Raw genomic sequence first — 25107 nt, forward strand, 5'->3', positions numbered from 1 at the left:
CAAACGGAAAACGAATCAATTTCACTCGACTCATTAATGGCATTTTGTTGTCGACTTATTATTCTGCATCAAAAGCTTTCATTAGTTCCGTATGAATTTCGAAATATTTCGGTTTTGAATATGCCATGGACTCTGTTATATAGCGTTAAAAAGCTGAAGGGCAATTGCCGCTGTTGTAGGTAATTTGTCATTGTTCCTGTCTGGCTGAATGCAAAATGTTGAAGCACAGCTCGAAATCTATCGTGAATCCACACAAAACTCAAATATCGTACGTGTAAGGAATGCCAATATTTCACGTTTGGAATTGATATATTTCATCGAGAAGGTGTGTTTTATGTAGGATCTTCTATTGGAAAATGTCTTGAGAAGGAGGCAATTCTATTCGACATTTTTTGTATGAACCGTAAATAAAATAGTTTCGACAATTTTCAATATGTCGAGGTGTTAAATAAGTAAGATTTGGAGGCTCTGCTAGCAAATGTGTGATCTTACAGTGTAATAATATAGGTATTCATTGCTTCTGTTGGTGCATTGTCTAATTTTGATCTTGCAAAGAAAAACTCAATCACATAAACATTGATATGTAAAAATAGAGGAAATTGTTTCTGTATACATTTAAGAATATTTAGCACATGTGAAAGGAATGTACAAAAAACCATCTATGATATATATTCAATTTAAAAGTCCAGCAGAATTGGCGATATGTGTATATATATGTAGTATAGTGTAAATGCTACTGCTGGCTTGGGTTATGCAATACTAATGAGCTCTAGAAAGAGCGTAACCAGTCTATTACTACTTACCTTCGATGGAAAAATAATGTGTATTTAATTTATTTACCTCTGGTTCAAGTGTCATTAAAATTTTTCAGAATGTTGTCTTTCCTTAAGGTCAGTTCTTTATTGCTCTTTAATTATGTAATTCCTTCGGTATTTCGTGTAGCGAATCCGATGGATTCAAAGAAAACTAACCAATCATCGATATTCTGCTGTTATAGAACATTCAGATATCGAATGAAAAATGGGAATAATAAAACTTCATTTAATAGTTATGATATGTTACCCGCCCAATAGAATTTGAAATTGGTGCACTTCGGAAGGACAAATCGCTAAAAATGAATTGAATTTGTTCCCTATAACGACCAAACGGTATTGGCGAAATACTAAATTGTTCTGAATTATATACGCATGTTTGTGAAATATGAACGAAATTTTCGGTAATTGGAAGCTTGAACAATTTTTGGCAGCTATATGACGCCAAGTGATTTGAGCCTATTAATAATTTCACAGTTCAGATTCTTGTCAATGAAATGCTATTGGAATTGATTGGATAAAATCGAATCGCAATGTGAAATGTTATACCACATTCAAATGATCAGTTCACAGAACAACTCTGCAAATTTTACACTATGGTTCATTATTTCTTCGTACAATAAATTAAACTTACTGTTTAAAATGATGAATCAATAGGTTTCAATAGTATTCCATTCTTGTTTGTTATTTCAAATGATGAATCTTCTGAATTGCACAAGCAAAAATTGATTAAATTTCGTTACAGCTTTTCTTGGAAATTGTAAATTTCTTTTTACTGAATTTGATACAAGAATTAGCTACTACACTGTATTAATCCTTCATCTTGAACACTTAGGAAATTATAATTAAAAAATCGATTATGCAATGAATATTCGTTACCAAAAAAAATGTTCGAAAATTGTTTTTATTTCAATCAGAAAAAATTTACAACGTTTAATTCTCGTCGTTGGGCATTTATCATTCGTTCTGATTGTTTAATGATGAAATAATTTGTCGTGATATGCTTTGATGAGAAATGAGCTGATAAACCATGGTGTAAAATTCCAAGTGTTTTCAAACAAACTTTTTTACATGTCGCCTAATTTTTTGCACGGTTCTTGAATGATTTCTCGATTCTGGAAAAGGAAAGCAGCCGTGGAATTCCTATAACAAAGGGTGGAATGTTTGTGAATGCAGGAGTTTCGGAACAAAGCGCTTGGATTGTTGTTCACGTGTAGAAGGAACATCTATCATCTTTCCAACTTCTTCAAGCTGGTCTCGTTTATATTTGGAGGAATGTGAGAATTCTCCTATTTATCGTTAACTCCGAATTTGATCATGGTCCCATGCTCGTTAAATGAGTGTCCCTAAGGGCACATTCAAGGTTGCCTCGATTCTACAAAAAAAATTATTTTCAAGGATAAGAAAACTATTTGGAATACGTTGGTTCCTTGGTTCATTGATGGTGGTATGGAGGTTGATTGATTCTTTAAATCTACATAGAATATTCTACTACTTATTGAATGTATTCTATTTTCTTTATCTAGAAGTTATTAATCACATATAAAGGTTGAATGAGTCTACTTGATGAAGGCAGTTCAAACTATAAAGCAAAATTATGATATCATTATGTCAAAACCACTCTCTCCGAAACTTTACACAGTGGCACTAGAAGACATTTTCGGAAAACTGAGTTAGGACCACAAGGGTCCAACAAGATCGATATCCGATATTTGAAATACCTAAGCTGCACCTATAATATAAGGCTCATCAGCAGTGACTTTTACGAGTTTGCAGCTGAAGAGAACTTAGGAGTGTGTGGGCCTGACAATCAACCTGGCGAAGACTAAAAACCTGACACCAGTAGATAGACAAGTCCAGATTGGTAACCAAATGGTTGAAAGGGTCAAGGATTATGTCTACCTAGGTCGTCAGATGAAACTGGTAATAGAAAATAAACAAACCGAAATTCAAAGAAGAGTCCGTAGAATTTGGACACTGCTGGCAAACTCAGCTGCACCTTCAGAAATCCTAATATCCCTTTTAAGTTAAACTCAAAAGTTGTACTTTTCCGATCCTCACATATGGACTAGAGATGACTACTCTTACTTGCAGAAGTACTAACAAACTCAGAATAACACAAAGGGCCTTTTGAAGACCAACTTTCTATTGAAAATTATAAATCAATAAGTCATAAGAAACAAAAATATCAGGTGGTAGATGTGCTAAAACGAGTAGCTACCAAGTAGTGGGCTTAAGCAGGACACATTTTCGGCAGGACGACACTCGTTGGACAAGAGATATTATGCAGTGAAAACTGAGATTCCATGAAAGAAGCATCGGTGTCCCTCAAGAAGATGTACATTAGCGGGTCGTAATTGGTATAGAGTAGCTAGAGATAGAGAAAGTTTAAAAAGAAGAGGCGAATATCAAGGAGTGGAGTTTGGAAGGCTGATGAAGAAGAAGAAGGAACTAGGAGTCTTCTACTATGAAATAATTGGTCAAAAACAGAATATGACTCTGGCGGACTTTTTGCTCTTGTTTTTTTCTAGACATATTTCTGCATTGACTGCCAGGATCAATTCTACTTCGAGGCTGCCTCAACAAGAGATAAAACGAGAAAAGTGTTCAATTTGCAGAATACCCAATTGCTCGTTAATTCCAAGTCTGTATGCTGTCATTATGTACGAAACCAAACATTCACAGAGCTCCAGGCTTGGAGAAATAAGTGAGAAAATCAGGAAACTAACTTATAACGGCAATGTCCGTTCAAAATTAGGATTTCCTCCGAATTTCCCAGTTTATGAACAAGGAAATCGAATCGGCTCTTGAAACTCCGTTTCGAATAACAGAAGTTGCCATTATTTTTTATTCCAAACGAACAGAGGGGACTATTGGACCAGTCAGAGGAAGAGTTAGCAATACTCGGCTGTCCTTATTGCTTTAAGAATATATGACTCACTTAATAAAGTCGAAATGAAACATGATGAAAGCTGAGATTTCTTTGATGAGAGTTTCAGACAACTTTTGTCGACTTCAGAGGGAAGTCCAAAGCTGCAGCAACACTCCGACTGAGAAAATTATGATTTCAGGCAACTTAATATTTCAAGATGAATTCCAAACTGTTCACTAAGTTGGGATTGCGAAGTCATAAAATTTTCATGAGGACAGTCAACCACCGATTTCGAGCATTTCTGTAAACGTACTGTTTGCTGGAAATTATGGAGTCTCACTCGCATAGTGAATATTCAAGAAAGCACAAAAGTTTTCCGTCTATTAACGTGGATTAAATCGGCACCGGCAAGAAATCCCACTCGATTTATGAAAATCCTTATTTCCATCCAGCATTTCGGATGCTGCAATGAGACACATTTTTCAGGCTGCACTGTTTGATACAATATTTTCGAGAGGTGTAACTTTGTTAATTTATTAATCAACTTTGCATCGTGCCTCAGAAACAAAGACAGACCGTCTCATCTCATAAATATGAATCTGTCTGCTAATTCCCCTACAAACGACTTTTAAACTTCAGCCAAACTTCACAAAAATTATAAATTGCATTTCGAGTAGAACTTCATACATAAATTTGAATCTTTAGCCTGTACAAAGTGTTGAGCATATATTACTTTTAATAGTCGATAAGGAGTATGTTCAGTGTTGCCAGATCGCTTTGCCCAGCTTCCCAAGCTGAGACTTCTCGAACACGATATCGAGTTGGGGAGTTTTGCTCCTGAAATACTGGTTTTCCACAAGCCATGTGTTATTTAGATAAGATTAGAATGAATGTAGACTGGATTGGCTAGAAAGCTGTTCTGAAGACGTGTCACTAGTATAACATATTCATAAATCCCATAAGGAGCCTTGACTATCACTAGGTGATGATTCAAATATGACTTTCCCAGAAGTAGGTTTCTCACACCTACCAGTTCTGGGAATGAAACTTCTGGGCCTAATTTTTCGTCAAAAATTTTACTTTATTCATCAGAATAATCACCTACAAGAGCAGTACGTGTAGTTTAACTCTCCTCTAACATTTGAATGCCTTCTCCATTAGAGCCAATTAATTTTATTTTGCATTTGTGGATGTTTCTTTTTAGTTTCTTCACTCAGTCGATTCAATAACATTATGTTTTATCCACTGTTGATGGTTTACGTTTGTCGATATAGTCAATGTACAAATGCCAAACCCTTGGAAGCTGATATTTGAGCCTTCTGCTCATCTGACCTCCTTTTTGAGTCAGGACTATAGTGATGAGTCCATGATACAATAGTATCAGAAAACTATTGACAACTTGAATTTTTGAATCGAAAGCCCATTTGCTTCTAGGGTTAGTTAATTATGTTTCGTAGATGTACTGTAGAGTAGAATAATCATTAATAATTGAGCAGCGTTGAAAGTTCATAGCGTCCATTTTAATTCAATTTCAGAGGATAGGTTTAACTAAATGTTGAATAATAAAATAGGAAAATGACTTTTCAATGAGATACTACATTCTATATTAAATAGACCTCAATTACCAAAACTGCTGAATTTATGGAGTCTCTTGAAATGTGGTGGTTAGACGCCAAAGTAAATTATAAGAGAACTATGAAAAAAAATGCGATTTATTTCAATAAAAGCCTAATGCAATTATCAAAGGAGCTTAATGAGGCCACCGCATTGTGCAATCTAGGGACACGTGAAAACACTTACATATTCAATGGGAAACCTAAATAATAGGGAGGAACTCATCCAGATGATTCACATTTTATGAAATGGAAAGCAATATGGGAAACTACAACCGGAAACAAGCACTCCAAAGGAGGACTGAGTAATGCATTGCACAGGGCATTGAATACATTGAGAAGCTTTGGCAAATGCAGTGTCATCAAGTTTTTATGCCAGTGTGTCAAAGGTGTAGCTTTTTGTCATTTCATCCACATTTCTGTAGTTTCAGGATTTCAAGCCGAGAATAGTATTGGATTGGACTTGCTGGTGAATAATTCGGATCAAAATGAAATTCGTGTAGTTCATTGAAAGAGTCGTCCTTGGAATTTTCCAATTTTTTGTCATTACTCTTAGTTATTATTATTATTGACTTTGCTTTGATTGATTTTTGAAATACACGGGGCAATATACTAAGAGGGGTGAAAGTTATCACAAAAAATGTCAAAAAGCTGTATACACTGATAATTTCATACAGAGTAACGGTAAGAGACACATTGACGTTTACTTATTGTTATTTTGTCATTGTACAATGAAAGACATTGTACAGGTTGTCCCAAATTCGATGCTCACTGAGAGCATCTCAAGAACTATAAAATTCAGAGAAAAAATCTTCATAGACCCCCGAGCTTTTTTTATAATAAAATATCTCGAACTTAAAGTAATTATAGAAAATTGAAAAATTCCACTGACAACTTTCTCAATTACATGGTGAATTATGAACAGAACGAATTTCATTCTGAATAATGTTTGACTCCCCCCTTATCTAACAATCATTTTGATTGAAAGCCAGTCTAAATTATTACTTATAGGTAAACAGTATTTGTCGCGCGAAAGTGTTCCATTCAAGATGTTTTCTTACGAGAAATAGTTTTTGAATCTCAAGTCAAGTTGAGTATTTATTTATCGACTACTTAAATCATATCAAGCTACTTGTTTTTTAGCATTTTTATTGTGTAGTATCAATAAAAAAAATATGATGAAATGAGAATTAACCTTGCAAAAAACAATTTTATTCATCAAACTCATTTTATAAAAGGAACAAAAATATCAATTCTTTTCAAATAGAAATATGAATAAATCATAACCAAATAAAAAATAATAAAAAAATGAAGTTTCTTGATATTGAGAAACCTGCAAGCTTTGCTTGATTTTATAATTTTCATCCAGGATCTAATAGATAATAGACAAATCTCATAGATTTGTCGCCTAACCTATTGCGGGTTTTTGTAACTGTAAGAGCAGCTCTGGAAAATTGTCTTTCAACAGGAGCTGAAGATGCTGGCGTTGATAAAAGATCTTTGGCCAAGTTTGGAAAGATATTTCCGAAACAACCAAAATCTACCAATAGATTTAATGGAAACGTGAGAAAACTACTAATTAAGGCACACTTCAGTCTCTCGGCGTTCGGGTAATCCCCTTATTCAGTCTAAACAAGCACGAGATTGCAGTTATATATGCCGTGCGACGCGTGCATATCAAGCTTAAGTAATATCAAGGAGCTTGATATCAAGTCAAGCAATAAATATCTAAAATCAAGTCAAGTCAAGCTTAAGTAAGTAATTTTTCACGAGCTTGATTTTCAAATCAAGTAGTTGGTTGAAATGTCAAGCTACTCGGCTTGATGAATCCCTAATGGACTAGTTTAAATTTTTTTGTTGAGGATTAATTCTGAAAATTTAAGTAAAATGAAACTAAAATGTGGAAAAATCATTGAAATATCTCTAGAAATGAAAAAGTTATAGGAATTTGAAGTTGCGCTTGGAAGAATAATTTCATAGTACGCAGCGTCTAGTGTGTGACGTCACGCCACTTACACGAGGCGACTAGTATTAGCAGAGTGCTTACGAATTCATTGGTGTACAACTTGTTATTATTATTTTGTGTAAAATCGCGTTGTCTCAGGCAAGACACCTATTTAGATCGTTCCGAACCCTTACCGACAATATTTAAATCTTTAAATTCGCACACAAAAAACAACATACTACACCACTGACATTGCTAACTATCTCCCTCATGTTTTAAAACATAAACAAGACGATAAGACGAGCGTCAATATCAAGTCCACTTAGATAGAATTGATTCATACCGGATTTTATACGGGCAGTAAACATTACTTTTTTCTCTTTTTACTCCTCACATAAATATGTTTTGCCATTGATAATGGATAGACTTCAACAACCAGTACTCAACTACAAACTGTTTATGAAACGTTTTTTAAATAAATCATCGTTATAAGTTGAACCATGATGAAGCAAACTCAAAAGTAGATACTTACTTGAAAAGTTTAACTCCTTTTATTTCAGCACTGACATAAGATGGATTTGAAGAAAAAAACTCCATCACTGCGAATATATCTATTTTAGGCAAATTGTCACTTTGTCCTTTCAAGAAGCTTTCTTCCATTATGGTGACATAAAAACAAAACTCGAGTTAAAACTACACTGTACAACTACAAACGGCGCGAGAGCCTTGGCGCGGCTAAGTATTTAAACGTTATTTATGGTGTAGCGATCACAGGTAAGTGGCGTGACGTCACAGACGAGTTGGAGACCAAAGACGTTCCGCGCTAAAATACGTAAATTTAAATAATCTATTTCTCAGTCATTTATTGATGGATTTTCAAATTTTTTTCACTGATTTATCAGTTTTGCTCTATATTTCAATTATATCGTGTCAAATATAGTAATATCAACATCACTAAACTAGTCCATTAGGCTGCTGCCTGGTCATTTGCAGTGTTTCTTGCTACAGTTCTGATTGAAAACAATTGAGATTTATATGTTTCTCAAAAACCTATGGTGAATTGTTTTCAATATTCGATTAAGTTTTTCACTCGGCCCCCCCATATAGAAACGAAGAATGCTTTCCCCCTTCTTCGCGTAAATTCCATCTCGCGGCATCATGAATATTGCGTCCTAGTGCTCAGGAGAACCATATCCTATAGTTTCGAAGAGAGGCGCGCCATATTTCTGAGGAACTGCTAGAAGCGAACGCTGTATAAAAATGAATTGGAAATTTTTACGAGGTTTCCTATAATCAGGCTCATATTCGTGGAAAATACATAGTTGTGAAAGAGAGCATAGGGGGATCAATACACCACCTTGAATAATTTATAAAACCATTCTGGCTCTCTCTGTTCTATCGGCCCGAGCGTGTCGCTGCTCTGCCTACTCCACTCCATTGTCTGGATAGTTCACCCTTGTCCTGTGCTTATTTTACGATGACTCGACCACTCCATGTCACGCTGTTCCACGTTCTTTATGCTATTCTTCGATACACGTGCTTCTGCTTTTAATTCACAACCCTTCTGACACTGGAGCTTCCCCAACTGTAATCCCCTCCAAACACGTCAAGCTATTTTAATTCAATCTACCTTCTATATTGGACTTGACTTCTGCATTTTCAACGTTCTAGAAACAGCTGATTAGGGCCGGACTTGTCTGAATTATTACACCCTTTTTATGTACCTCGTTTCGCACATTGTACCAGCTTTCATCACGTCAGTATGTTTAGGTTCTTTTTTTCTTCAAATCTCACCCTCAATGGATGAAATTCAAATCAGTCTTGATGAAGGTTATTGAATATAAATATTACTTTATGATAGAACTGTGCACATACATTGCCGTACAACTTTGCTTCTGCCGTTTTTTTTCCGAAATTCGAGGCGTTATTGTGACAAACTGACTATCTATTTATAGTTCAAAGTATTGTCCATCGCTGGCCACTACTTTCTCTGATTATCTTTTGAAGCAATCCACGAATTGATGCAATTTTTCACTTCTTCAAGACCGAAAGTGCTGGTTATCCAAGCCGTGTGCCATTGTTCGAAACAAGTGATAGTCAGAGGGAGCAATATCTGGAGAATACGGTGGGTGGCGTAGGACTTCTCATTTCAACGTTTCCAAGAATGTCTTGACCATTTTCGCAACATGCAGTCGAGCATTTTCATGTTGTAAAATCACTTCTTTATGTCTCCCGTTGTATTGCAACCGTTTGTCTTTCAATACCCGGCTAAAACACATTAATTGCGTTCGATAACGATCGCCTGTGTTCGATTCAGTCAGTTTGGAAAACTCGTAAAACACTGCGTATAATTTCAGAAAATATAGGTAAAAATCTGAAATTTTCGAAAAAACAAGGATGAAATTCCCAAGGCTGCAACTTTTCCTGGACGTGAGCTACGCCCTTGAAACCTCACTATGTTCCAGATCGGAATCCGATGTTCAAAAAACGTTCTCATTTAGGAGATATAACGATTTTTGGATAGAAATTCAATTTTTTCCCAAATTTCGAGTTCAAATTTCCTCAAAACCGGGAGCTCTACGAAGAATCGGTGAGCGGTGCCATAATTGACGAACTCTGAATAGCCGAATTTCGATCTCATCTGAAAAAATTTTTGTCCAAAAATTTTCGTAAAATTTTTTATACTTAACCATTAGAAGATTTTTTGAAGAATAAAAGTTCCTTCATGGGAATATGGTATCATTTTATTGATTGATTTGACTACGTGGATCATTGAAAATTCAAAATTCAACACCACTTCTCATAAAAATCGAAATGATTCCAGAATTTTTCACCACCTGTAATCTAAGAAATTTTAAAGGATTGGCTACATTTGTTCACCACATTGAGCAAACATTTATTGTATCTGCCGTTTGTTTTTACTTTACTATCGGAGATGAATGAATGTTCGAAACATAAGTGAAGATTTTTCAGAAACCATTGGTAGAAATTATCTGCGTATAAAAATATCAACTGCCAGAAAATATTGGATGAGTTAATTTATCGTTTCAAAGGAGGTTGCAAAAAAAATTACATTTTCATATATCTGTGCGAAATCTGAGAATACTGGTCGAGGTGCGAGCAAGTAGGTATAATGAAAATGAACCAATTTAAGGACTCACCTCCCACTTCAATACTTATTTTCATCTTCAGAGAGCAAAACTTCAGCTGAGATACTAATGACATATTACTGTGAAATACATAGAGCGGAATAATAAGGCAATATCGTACAATTTAAGCTCTTCAACGGTGATTATGCCAGTAAATGTGTACTTGAGTGTAGATTCGAGTGGCTTCATCTCCCAACATCAAACAGTTCAAGGGGATAGTTCAATAACTTCTGTTGAAAGTACTGGTTGTTTTTGCATTGGGCCTTTGAATTCTCTTTTAACTTTCGAGATACTTTTCAGTAGTAGTGTAACGTGGAAAAGGAATGATTTCTAGTTTCTTGGCAACATAAAGGCTACATTCAGAATATGATACGTTGACAATAACAACGTTCCATCTTTGTGTTGTGATAACAAGCTTTTACTGCATTTTCCGTATGGCTTCTTTCAGCATATTGCTCTTCGAAGCATGCATTGCTATTTTTACGTTGAGACGTCTTTTGTCGTATTCAAATTGCACCAAACACTGCTCCAGATGGTGCAAATTACTTTCTTTTTTTTATAAAAAAAAGGCTTCTAGATTTTTCATCCAAAATTTTTAAGAGATTCAGATCAAATGAACTATATTCAGACATCAATGTTCATTGTTCAAGGGAAGTTTGAAAATTTATGGAATCGTAGGAAGATTATAACCAAAACATTCAAAAATGATTATTCCACTTCCGCTGTAGCGATAGCGAATCTAGAATACCTATTTGCCAATTCAAACTGTTTGGCAAACTAAAATATGATACCTTGACGTTATTGAAGTAATGATTATAATTCATCGATAGAAAAACAATTATTCTAAATTTAAAACCACTGGAGGAACCACCTAAGGAAATTCAATTCATAAAAGAAATCAGACTTGATTGCATTTTGAATTTTACAAAACGCACTAATTTTTGTCTTTTCGTCTTCTCTGATGAAATACATGGGTTACAAACATAAAATCATATTGTACACCGTGAATTTCTTCTTCCTTTTCTTATTCTCTAAGTTATATGCCTGCGCAATGGTATAATGGTGCCTCTACACTAATTAGGGTAGGGGAAAGATATTCTCTATTGTACCTTTCTGAAAACCCTATGAATGAAAAAGTTGTATGCACAAGTACCACTAACCATTATTACACTAATGAAGGTAGGTACATTCATATTAAGTATTGTGACATCAATTTCGGCTAGACAAAAAATTATGTCTTATTACTTTTTGTCGCCACATTTGTAAAGAATATTATATAAATCATGTCATCAGTATGTCATAAATAAAAGAGTTGTCGAATAAACACAGATTGTGAAAACATTTGAAATACAATTATGATTTCTTTCGATAACATCATCACATTTTGTGAATTCATTGCAGTGAAGTGAATAACAAACAATATATTTAAAGACATTATCATTTCTTATATACAATATTTTATAGGACATTCTGCCTACAATGAAAAATCTGATAATTTGACATATGTGATGTGATCAGATACGAAAACACGATATTGAAAAGCAGTTTCTCATATTCAAAATACTCGAATAGGTCAAATCGATATATTGGCATCAGATGAATCGAAACGTTCACAGATAGCTAATATTTTCTATGAGGCGTTCGTAGAGAATCTTTCCTATTATTGCTCCGATAGAATTTCATTCGACTTTTATTCCGTGGAATTATATCAGATCCGGATATTCCTTCCAGCATTCGCCTACATATTACCTCCATTTGCGATGATTTCGTAGTTTTCATTGTCATGAATTCGGTTCCAGACTTTTTCTGAATCGAAAGTGTTCGAACTTATTATGAAGTGACTCGACTCTTGGGAAAGATGTGGAATATTCGAGAATTACACCGAAAATATTTTCTTTATTCGGTTTTCCTTATACGAATCCTTAGAGTTGAAGGGATTCACGGCTTGGCTTGATTTTCAAGCTACTTTGCTTGAGCTTGACTTGATTTCAAATTAAGTAATAGTTTTTCAATCTCAAGTCAAGTATTCATTCATCAAGTACTTGAATCATATCAAGCTACGTGATTTTTACCGGTTTTATTGTGTAGTGTTACATCAATTAAAAAAAGATGAAATAAGGAAGAAACTTACAAAAAACAATTTTATTCATCAAAGTTATTGTTTAGAAGAACCAAAAATATCAACATTTTTGAAGCAAAAACATGAATTAAATCACTATAAATCATAACCAAATAAAAATAATAAGAAATAAAATTTCTTGATAAACCTCCAGGCTTTGCTTGATTTCATAATTATCCATCCAGAATCTAAGATACATGAGGCATCTCATATATTTGTCGCCTAACCTATTGCAGGCTTTTGTTACTGTAAGAGCAGCTCAGGAAAATTGTCTTTCAACAGGAGCTGAAGATACTGGCGTTGATAAAAAATACTAGGTCATTTTGGCCAAGTTTGGAAAGATATTTCTGAAACTACCAAAATCTACCAACAGTTTTCATAGAAATGTGAGAAAACTATTAATAAAGTAACACTGACGAATGCTTCAGTCTCTCGGCGCTCGAGGAATCCCCTTATTCAGTCTAAGCGCGCACGAGATTGCAGAAATATATGCCGTGCGACGCGTGAATATCAAGCTCAAGTAATATCAAGTAGCTTGATACCAAGTCAAGCAATAAATATCTAAAATCAAGTCAAGTCAAGCTCAAGTATGTAATTTTTCACGAGCTTGATTTTCAAGTCAAGTAGTTGGTTAAAATGTCAAGCTACTTGGCTTGATGAATCCCTAGAACTATACACCAATAAGGATCGAATTCTACAGATTGATTATTTGTCAATAACATAGTGACTCATTTTTCAAATAATTTTCAATTAGCATATTTCTTCTGGTGAATCAATGTGTATCATTTTCAAAAGTCTTATTCAGGTAGATGTCAAATTTTTCATACTGAACAATAGCCTATTCTGAATTAATAATTACAATATGGGAAATTTTGCATTTCGTTGCATTTTCAGCATCATTATTACGGCTCGATTAAATTAAGACATGTACTCACTCTGTATCCAACTAATTTCAAGCCGAACTGATAGAGTTGCAAGAGCTGAAGTGATACTTGACATATTGATCCTGAATATTCTTGGAAAGATGCATCCTCTCTATATTCACTATCTACACGTCGGTTGGTGATAAGCATGTGATAGTTCCCCCAACGATATATGCATTGTCAAACCTCTAGTTACATGTTATTCCTCCTTGGATGCAACTCCTCTGGTATATATCTCACGTGGGATTACTCTAGTATGAAGTTGATATCGAACTGAGTAACTTTATCATTTCAAACTTGAGGATTGAGATTGTAGAATCACCAAGAATGACAGAATCTAGTAGTGATCGCGACATATACAGATAGAGTATTTCAATGCAGGATATGAACTACAACAAAGCTTTTTTTGAAACGATATTCGTAAAAGAACTCCAGCAAGGGTAAGAAAATATTTTCTATGATAATATTGAAGGATTTTGAATTTCGAAAATTTATAGGATATTTGTAAGCTTTAGAGTAATCATCATCTGCTGATGATGCAACAACCAAACAAATTTTCATAATTGAAAAATTCATTAGTATAATGGTTTACCCAATTTTTTCGACGTTGTACAATATGAATAACTAGTAGTATAATAAGTTTCCTCATGTATGTAAAGGTAAAGAGAAAAAAATATACTTATGAATAGTTGGAGGGTAATTGGTAAAATTCCAGTAGCACCCATGATGAAAAAGTATCCAAAATATTTATCGTAATACTCACCGAAAACTGATAGAATATTCATCAAGTATGCTCGAAAAACAAAATTCAGTCTCTTGATAGAGTTGCTTAACGATTATGCTAATCAGTTCATTAGTCCGAAATGAATTATGCACCAAATTTTCTAAAAGTTGACTTACTTGAAGGAAAGCTTAAATGAATTTTGTTTGTATATAGTTTCACCTGAAAGAACAATTTAATTCGTAGTGAGAAACAAGGCAATTTTTCTTTGTTGAATGTTTCCGAATGATATCGATTCTAAGAATTTCTTCTGGAAAATAAATTGATCTGTATCTATAATGTTTCAACCTGAAGAAATTTTTTTTTCGTTGTTTTTCATAACTTTTTTTTCCATTATTGAAAATGTGGAAACCACCAGGAGATTTTGTTTTCAATCGAATGTTATTTATCCAGAGAATTGGTACAGGGTGGACAAAAATACAATGGTTTTGTGTGTGCTCATGAAGTAACGCGTAACATTGTTCATTAGTTAAATTAACAATATTATCAAAAATCCTTATTGTTTTTTTTTTAATTGATAACAAATAATTTCTTTCATATTCTGTCTGCTAGACCACAAGTACCAAACATGTTTGGAAACAGCTCAATTTTATTGATCTAAAAATGTAACAAAAAACAGGGTGTTACATTCAAACCAATTGCCGCTAGACAATAAGTATTCTCGATAATATTGTTACTTTAACAAATAAAGAATGTTACGCGTTACTTTATGAGCACACACAAAACTATTGTATTTTTGTCCACCCTGTACCAATTGGAATCAACATGTGATACATTTTTGGTATCAGCTCGGCTAGAGTAATCCGAAAATTGAGACAAAATGGGGGTGTTTCATTCAAAAAAAAATGACAGTGACATAATTTGTCGGAAGTAATTCATCCTGTATATTAGATTATTATTTTTAAATACGGTAAATTAAAATGAAAAATCGACATGTTTCAAGATCATTTATTAAAAAGGTCTGTTAAGCTAAAAATGAATTTGTTCCGTACTTTACGGACACAGTGTATAACCCTATTAATAAGGAATCGTTGGAACCACGAATTTTGAAAACAGTCATTCTTGGCTGAAATTCCGAGAATTACAGTCATTTGAGTTGAAACATGAGCCTCTGTTTTCCTAGAATCTGGTTCGTACATATAAGAAATTAAAAGTCCAATTAAACTATACAAAGTACAACATTTGACCTGTGCCCCGAAAAATCCACGTGCTGGGCGTATCAAAAACAGGGAATTGTGCATTCCAATATGGACCTAATGAATTACTTATATGCAGACCGGAACATCCAGTTTCCAATTAGATTAACCAAAACTGCATCAGGGTGCGCCTTTTCGGTAATAAAACCTGGGCTGAGATAGCGTACAGCATTATGAATTTTCTACTCGAATAACACAACCTGTGTATCCTAATATCTTACCAGCACGTTCCTTTTTTTTGTCTCCGTTCAAAGTGTATACATGAATTCGTAATTATTCGGTCTGATTGCTCAACTAAAATCACGGCCAAAAACAATTCTGCAAGAAGCATATCAAGAACATGAAGGTGGTCTGAGAAGTACTTAGCCTAGAGAAGAAAAACGAAAATTTTGGAAAAGAAGCGATTTATGTAGGCTTGCTTAATCGAGATCGTCTAGAGGTATGATTCGATTACCTGGCCTTTCGTCTTTTTCTCCGTGATTCTGTTCGGGTTTGTAATAATTAAACTCTTCTTTATTTTATACATATATTTACAAAGCCACACTTCAGTACAAACACAGTAGATACGGTACTGAATTTCGTCTTCAACTCGAGTGTTAATTACTCGAAACGTCTTCGAATATCACGTCTTCGTCCTTAATTCTAGTTTCGGTCATCTCGTCTTTAACTCGTTCGCGACTCGTCCTAATCTTTAACAGTAATCGTCTACGACGATGTACTACACGATAGTAAATCCATGAGTTCAAATTGTTAGAGCATCCACCGTTTTCACCATATTTGGCCTCAAGTGATTTCCATCTGTTTTCATCCCTCAAAAAATTCATGTGTTGAAAGCGTTTTTTTCTCAAATGATCAAATGAAGAGATCGTAACAGCTGTAGAAGCTGCAACCCTTCTAGATTATCATTTTTTCATGAAACTTCTTCATATTCAATCTTGATAAACAAGGAAGAAGAATGATAAATTGATATCACGAATTTGGGATATCGATCAGGTGAATTTTGTCACATAAATTCCAACATGAAAATTTCAAACATTTACTTAGTAGGGGAGAGCGGGGCTGAACGTGCCGATTTTGACAAATTCTCATATGATTCGGATAAGAAAAGTACTATTTCTGAAAGAAGTAGTTCATCATAAGCCAAATTTAATCTACAATAAGAATTCACTCACAGATTTGACACAATTTCAATGGTTTTCAAGAAAAGGTCATTTTTTTAAGCAAAGTCGGGAAGGCACTACCAACCCCACTTTGGGGCGAGTTGTGCCGTAGCTGAGGTCGGTTGTGCCGTTGATAATTAAAGGTGTTTTACGTGAATGAAAATTAATTTAGGATTTAAAAACACAATTTTTTTCAACAATATATTTATTGCTTATACTTTTAACTAATCAACATAACTTAAAATTCAGTTATATATAACAATAAGCATAATAATAAAGAAAAACATAATATCTTTACTTATTTAGCTATTGCAAATATAAAAACACATTTCAGTCAACAATTTGAACTTATTTTTGAACAAATGAGATCAATTATTGAATATATCAGTCTCTCAGGACTACATTAAAAAAAATAAAGAAGATTTCTTCCGAATTGTAAATTAAAAAACTTATATTTGGTCTTTTAGAGAAAACAAAACCAGTTACTCTATAGATGACTGATCAGAATAGCAATTTGGACATACAAATGCTGGGCTTTCTTCATCGTCAATACATTGTGAATGGGCCCAATTCTTGCATTCTATGCATTGAATCCATTTTTCTCTAGGGGCAGAATTAGAATATGCGTCACAACATATGATGCAATACCAATCTTGTTCCTCATCAGAAGTGTCATCATCTTGCAAGACTCTTCTCTTAGCGGGGTTCTTAGTCGTTCTTTTTGCTTGTTTACCTTGTCCCGTGCATTTTCCTTTACCCTTCTTTGTAGTTTCAATCTCTTTTTTCTTCTTTTTATTAGCATGTTCTTCGGCCAAAGCATCCTTCTCTGGAGTGTCCGTAAGAACAGCTGTCTTTCTTTTACGTCCTTTATTGCGTCCAACTAATCGAGGAGGTGCTTTAGGCAGTGGTCTTATGAGGTCTGGTGAGAAAATTATTGTATTTTCATCTCCCGCGTTGTTATCAGCTGATGATTGAGGAAGTTGGAAGCTGCAACAAGGGGTAGTCTCCTGAGAGCATTGACGTCCCACATGTTCTGGATTACCTGATGGTTCAACGCTGCAGTCGCTTTGCTGTAGAATTGATGGAGTAGTCTCAATCTCTATATTGCAGCCGACATTATTTGAGTCATTAAGATATTCAGCAGTCCTTTCTTGATTGTTTAGAGGGACAGGAAAGTGGTCTGTATCTTGTGAGGGTCGATTTTCTGGCATCGGGCGGTCAGTGACAGAAGACGGCGCATAATCTTTGTCTGTGAAGATATTTGGGTCATAGGGCCAAATGCCAGCCTTTTTAAATGCGTTGCTTATATTGATAGGAGTTGCTGCAAGCGGCAAAGCGTATTTTACAATACCTGGTATTTCATAAATGCTCATAGTTTTCCCGGGATTAGTTCTCAGCCAGTTGTTTTGAGCTTTAGAACAGTATGCTTTGAATGGGCCGTTGACACCAACATCCAGGGGTTGCAGACGGTGGGTGCAGTGTGGTGGGAATGATAATAATATAACAGAGTTTTTCTTGGCCTTTTCGATCACATCAATATCAATATGAGATGAATGATTGTCTAGTAGTAATAACACTGGTTCATCAGGACTAGGCTTAGTATGCTTTATGAAATGATCCATAAACACTAAGAACTCTTTGTTTGTCATCCAACCGGATTGATTACCAGCCCCAATACACTCAGGAGGACCACCTCGGATAAACAGGTCCTTAAATTTCAAACGCGGGAAAACAAACATCGGCGGAATCGAGTTTCCCAGAGCACTCACCGCTAGCTCAACAGTGACTAAAGTTCCACGTTCAGATGAAACAATTGCTCCTACTTGCTTTGTTCCTTTTTCAGCCAAAATTTTTTTCGGTTTTAACACAGTTGTGACACCAGTCTCGTCCAAATTCCATATACGTGAAGGAGTAAGATTATATTTTGTAATCAAGTCGCCAAGTTTTTCGAAAAATTGATTTACATTATATCTGTTGAACGAGCTCGCGCGTCCGGCACTGGTAGCTTCTGGTGTTCTTATTGCAAGAGTAGAGTTCCTCTTCAGGAAGTTTGTAAACCAATCCTTGCCAGCCTTACCATTGGTATGCCAAGATGGTGGGATGTGTTGAACATTAAACTTCACGGCACACTGGTAAGCAAGTTGTCGTACTTCTTCTGGTAGAAGACCAAAATAAATAGAGGCACTTTTCAAAATGTACTCAGACAGTTGTGCCTCTTGATCTTCACTAAACACCATTCTAGATTTAAAACCAACCGAAGGAGTAAGTCCACTTTTAATTTTTTTGACATACCTTTGAAGAGTTGTATGGCAAATTTCCAATTCACGTGCAACTGTTTTTAATTTACGTCCATCCTTGATGACTGCATCAGCCGCTCTTTTTAGAAGATCTTGGGATGTAGTTCCCCTTTGAGTTTTCCGCTTGTAATTCCTCATTCTGTCAAAGACAATAAATACAGGATGAAGTATCATGGCAAAAAGTATTTTATATCTTCCACAAGTGCTCGCATAAACTTAAGTATTACAGAAACAATGAAGGTTGCCGTGGGGTTGGTTGTGCCGCGGCACAAGCAGCCCCCCATGAACGGCACATTTTACCCCGTTTATGCGAGTGTGATATTTTGCCCTACATATAAATATCAAAGCGCTCTAAGCATTATAATCATACTGCATAACAAACTAGGATAAACGACAAACATTTTACTAAAACTTTCATATTAAAAGGACGAAAAATGCCAGCTTGTGACCAAAAAGTATTGAGACGAAAATATTTACTTACGTAGAGCTCGAATACACACACATGCACTGACACCCTGTCCCTTCGGCGGACGGAATTAAACTGGCATGCGCATGTCCCGGACTGTTAGGCATTACGTGAATAACTGCTATCTTATATCTATCTCTTTCTGTTTACGAGATATTCGCGTCGGCACAATTTACCCGCGGCACTTTCAGCCCCGCTCTCCCCTAACCCTTGCAATGTAAATAAGGCAGAAAGGTCGTAAGGTATATAATAGAACAACTCTATCCATAATATAAATTGAATTCTTCTTCTTACACTGCTTATCCACAAAGGGATATTTGCGATCACCTTTTCCATCTAATCTCTACTTCTCTAAATTGAATTAGCGAAAACTATTCAATTCTGTTTGATATATCATAACGTTTATTTCTCCACTTTCTCAAATTTAAGAGGCTATGTCTGCATAATGAAAATTATAATGATCATAATACCCTTCTGTCGGAAACACAATAAGAACGATTCTCAAATCCAATTAATAATTGTGTTTGGGAAATCTTTTACCATCATATTGAACGCCACAAGCAATAACCGAGTCTTGGCAGTTTCGTTAAATTGTATATGTTTTCAGGGTTATTCCTGAGAATGATATACCGATTCTGTGGTAACCTCTTTTGGGGAAACAGTTTTCACCCTCATGTCTTCAGTACCTTCAGTTCATAGTCTATTCTAGGTTATCAGGACATTACACAATTAGTAAATATCGTATAAGGGTCCTTCATTGAAGCAGATTGTTTAAACAGGATTCGAAATATTTCCGATATATTCAAAATTAATATTTACTTGTACATAGGCGTACAACTTTGCTTCCGCCGTTTTCTCCGAAATTCAAGGCTTTATTGTAAAAAACTGGTTCTACATTCATAATTCAAAGTATTGTCCATCGCTTTATTGTCCAGGCTTTATGTAAAAAGCTGGTTCTACATTCATGATTCGAAGTATTGTCCATCGCTGGCCACTACTTTCTCTCATCTTTTAGGCAGCGTACGAATCCCGCGTTGAAAAAACTGGTCATCTTTTGAAGCGATCCACGAATCAATCCAATTTTTTACTTCTTCATAAGACCGGAAGTGGTGGTCAGCCAGGTTGTGTGCCATTGATCGAAACAAGTGGACTTTTCATTTCAACGTTTCCAAGTATGTCTGACCACTTTCGCAACATGGGGTCGAGCATTGTCATGCTGTAAAATCACTTTATCATGTTTCTCGTTGTATTTCGGCCATTTGTCTTTCAATGCTCGACTCGAACGCATTAATTGCGTTTGATAACGATCGCTTCTGATTATTTCAGGCGGTTTCAACAACTCTTAATACGCTACGCCGAGCTGGTCCCACCAAATTCTGAGCATGACCTTGGAACCGTGAATATTCGGTTTGGCCAACGACGTGGAAGCATGGCCGAGATATCCCCATGATTTTCTGCGCTTTGGATTGGGATTCGAGAATAGAATATGATGCTGACACAAATCGACTAATATTTCGATAGCGTTATGTTTACAAATACCTAAGTTCATTATAGGACATCTACGATCTATTCATTTCGACTTCCACTTCCAGCCATCTATTGCAAAACGGCGGAAGCGAAGATGTACACCTAATTTTACTGCTTTGATTCCATTGAATAATTGCTAGAATATTGCATTATTGAATGAAATCAATGAACAGAGCGCATGAGATCGTTTTCTTTTTCTTGGCAATGAATCACAACCAAATTATTGATTTTATTCTAATTGCAACGAATTATTATTCAGTTTGTGAGCTGGAGAAATTTAAGAGCTTTCTGGGACAGAAGTTATCCTGTTCGTTTTTACATTTCAAAGGTTTCTGGATGAGAAGCAATTTAAAGGGAGAAACCATTCTTATCATCTTTGAATCATCGATATACAAGGTTAACAATAAAGGTACCTTGATCTCACGTAATTCTTTATTTTCTGGCCATGTCACTTCCCAGATTTTTTGAGTTATATAATTTTATCAATAGGGATCATTAATTTCGAAAACAAATTGAGACTAGGAGGATATAAATTCAGATTTTTCTAAGTTACGTATATTCAAACAAAAATCTTTAATACTGGAACCTAGGTAGAAGAAAGTTTCATTAGTTCGGTTAAGAATACCCTTCTAATTGGAAATTTTCAAGGTAAGTGGAACTAACACCTAAGAAAGAACGGAAAGACAAATTATCATTCAGCTCATTTCAGAAATTGACGTCGAATCAATACAGCTTTCCGGGCTAAGTTGCTAATGAACTCAAAATGGTGTTCTTGAAGATGACTCAAATGAGGCGACTACAATGCTTCTCCATCTCTTCTGCCGTCTCTACTTTATTGACTCTTGATAAGGATTGATCTGTTCTGGGATTAAACTTCCCTTGTTGAGTAGAGCAGCGAGATCTTTTCTTCGAGTTCGGCCTTGTTTCAAATTGACACTGATCTTCCAAATTATTTTTGTCTCAGACTTCGCATAGCGGAAGTGATGATTTCAAGTGAAATTCTTTCTGATTTAGCTCGAGTAAAATAAATACGAACTGATGAGGTTTAGAGTCGTGATATTTTCAGTCAGACTAAGATGTTATATCCAATTTATCGATAAGCGAATTTATCCAAGCAAATACAGGTGGAACCTAGTAGAGAAAATGATAATGTTGCTCATATGTTTGGTCTGATGAATTCTCTTTGGGTGTTCGAGTAAACAAATCTTCTTCAGGATGGGAATGAGCATCACTTCAACTGTTTACACGTTCGCGTTATGTATCTCATTCAACACAATGAAGGGTACTTTACAATTATTGACAACGTCAACAGTTAGTTAGGTGTTGAGGACTTCATTCCACACAATATTTGCTCTCGAAATGCTTGTTATAACGTCGTACTATAATTCCATTTTACATACAAGGTGTTCCTGAATTGAGAGATTCCCCGGATAATTTCAAAAAGAAACTACTATAAATTTAGGTCCTCAAATGTTGATACATGTTGTTGAAGTATCTTAAGCTCGATCTTAAGTATGTTTGTTTTTTTCTCAAAGCATCTGCACTTCACAAGACATTCAACTGAAATTTTGCATGGTTATTCCAAATCAGAGTTCACACAACGTGACAACAATTTTGATGGCAAATATACAGGGTGAAATTATTTCTGGAAAAGTATTCAAATTTTTTCCACCAGAACTCCTTTTTGGGGAACAATTCATTATTAATGTGTTTGTCTATACACTCCTCAACACGTCTCGGCATTGGTGCAATAAGATGGACTATTTCTTCTTGAGGGATACTATCCCAAGCTCCTATACTTCATGTCTCAAAGCCGCCAAAGTCTGTGGGAGCTGCAGTTAATTTCCAAGCCTTCTACCCATGATGTCCCTAACATGTTCTATGGGCGATAAGCGGAGGATCTGAGCGGCCATGGCAAAAGATTCACCATGGGTCGCTTCGAAAAAGTTTAAACTAAGTCTGGCAACATGAGGTCGGGCATTATCTTCCTGAAATATTGGATTCTCGAGCCAGTTAAGGTGAGGGAGAACATACGACTCCACTATTCCTTGAAGGTAACGCAGCGCAGTCATGTTACCTCGAATAAAGACTGAAGGCGACCTACTTGCATGTGCAATAGCACCATAACGCCTACTGTCCGGTGTACATGACGCTCAACATTACTCTGAGGTTCACGTTTTTCTCCCCGACGTCGTCTAACCCTTCTTCCGCCATCATGTGCACCCAAGAAGAATCGAGATTCATCAGAAAAGACAACCTGATGCCATTCCACATTCCAATGTTGACATTCTCTGCACCACTGTAATTGTTGCCGGCGATGCTCAACCGTCAGAGGTAACACAAAGTGGGATCGATAATGCTGTAGTCAAAAAGACCTTATCCAGTAGTAAACCGTTCGGAGAGTTACAGGATGCCCTTGTTCTCCTAACCACTCTTCAGCCAAAGATCGAGTTGTAGCAAATCGATCTCTAATGGCCATAAGTCTTAGACGTCGATCTTAAACTCCATTTGTGACCCTTCGACGTCCGGTGTCTACTCTTATTTGATTTTGGGCATTATAAAACCAAGGTTGACAACATCTCCTTCTGGGTGTTGCAATTTCTTTGTCAGTTAGTATTTAATTATTAGTTGGTGTTTATTTTCTCGATCTGTAGCAATGATTTATAAAGATTCGATAAACTCTTACAATCATCACAAAAAGTAGGACTACAGGAAACACCCTGTATCTCGAAAACTACTAATTACTATTGGAGGATAAAAGGAATAATCAATTACTCTTCTCCAAAATTGTAGTTCCAGAATTTTTTCATGGATTCAATAATTCTTATCATTATTTGAATTGGATTTTAGTTAGTTCTTCAATATTTATACTGAATAACTGTTATGAAGTATTGAGTAATTGGAATTATATTTATAACTACATAAATTCTTTGTTAAGAAAATGGTACAACCTATTCCTGAAAATCTTAACATCTGAACTGTTCAGTTTCTGCCTGACACTAAAATTAAATTCAATAAGTTTGATTCACAAGAAAAAAAAGAGAATTTGCAGGGTAAAAATAAAATTTATAACCGCCAGATAAAATATTGAAAAAGGCAAACAGTTAAAATGGCTTCGTGCCTTAGAATTATAGGCCATTTGATATACCTCTTGCGAAAAAATTCATGATGATTTCACGTGTTTTATTCCTTTTCTACGTGAGTGTACGAAAGGGTTCTATTCTTCAACGTATAACATCATATAGAAGTTTTGGAAGGTTGCTCGTTCTTGATTAAATAGGAGTTGTTGATCTGATGTCTAGTCATAAGGTATAATTAATGATTCTCATTCCAATATCCAGACTGAACTATCATAAATCACCCTCTATAAATTTTATCTCGAATATTTCTAACACAAAGAAGGTCGATCCTGCATGGTGCTAGCATATGACGCTATTATACCATTGTGTATTCAACGTGAGACGTCTATTGATTCCTTTTCTTGTTATTATTAATTCACGTATCGCAGATTTGCCATGCCTCAACTATAAAACAGTTTTATGAGGAGAATTATTTTTATTGAAATTCTCCATGCATATTTTCGTTCTATCAGAGGATATAGCATACTCATGTCATTGGGAATTTTGGGTTATAAAATGAAATTTCACAGGAATTACCCAAAATTGGCTGTCCCGCATAAAAATTTTATTTTGAAATATCGAATCATTGAATATTATTAATCTGCATTTGATGTGTTGCCCTCAAATTAAGCAGCTGTTCAAGGAAAACCAATCAAGTTCGCCATATGGCGTTGAAATTTGTACAGCTTTCGTTTATGCAACTTATGAGTCTATAATATACAGTGTGGAAAGCCAATTGGAATAAATTCATTCAGTTGTTCACTGTACAAATTTCAATTTTGAAGTTTCTTCGGAAAAACGTGAACCCCAGTGAAGACAGATAGGAGTATGAGCTTGTATTACATCGTTTGAAGGGTCATTCTTCCTTCAGAAATAGGGATTCATCAAGCCAAGTACAGTTTAATCGACTACTTGACTTGAAAAGCAAGCTCGTGAAAAAATACATACTTGAGCTTGACTTGATTTGATTTTAGATATTTATTGCTTGACTTGCTATCAAGCTACTTGATATTACTTGAGCTTGATAAGCACGCGTCGCACGGCATATATTTCTGCAATCTCGTGCGTGCTTAGACTAAATAAGGAGATTCCCCGAGCGCCGAGAGACTGAAGCATTCGCCAGTGTGA

At 35.4% G+C, this 25107-nt stretch overlaps 2 protein-coding genes across 6 annotated transcripts in view; one reads left to right on the forward strand and one right to left on the reverse strand.

Moving 5' to 3' along the window:
- The window catches only part of LOC123685686, a 290795-nt gene that overhangs the window by 184915 nt on the left and 80773 nt on the right, over nt 1-25107 (forward strand). The window lies entirely within an intron of this gene.
- On the reverse strand, nt 16938-19534 carry LOC123685687. Its single transcript, XM_045625496.1, has 2 exons — nt 19349-19534; nt 16938-19006 (listed from the first exon to the last, which is right to left on the reverse strand). The coding sequence occupies exons 1-2, from the start codon at nt 19438-19440 to the stop codon at nt 17053-17055; spliced, it is 2046 nt and encodes a 681-aa protein (XP_045481452.1). The 5' UTR covers nt 19441-19534; the 3' UTR covers nt 16938-17052.

Source organism: Harmonia axyridis, chromosome X (genome assembly GCF_914767665.1).
Source record: "Harmonia axyridis chromosome X, icHarAxyr1.1, whole genome shotgun sequence".
Classification (NCBI taxonomy): Eukaryota; Metazoa; Arthropoda; class Insecta; order Coleoptera; family Coccinellidae; genus Harmonia; species Harmonia axyridis.

Bases quoted from the DNA above. Each gene is read 5' to 3' on its own strand.
- LOC123685687 (XM_045625496.1), bottom strand. From the start codon at position 19,440: ATGCCTAACAGTCCGGGACATGCGCATGCCAGTTTAATTCCGTCCGCC. The intron at 19,007-19,348 runs GTAAGTAAATAT...TGTCTTTGACAG, and splicing joins TGTGTGTATTCGAGCTCTAC to AATGAGGAATTACAAGCGGA.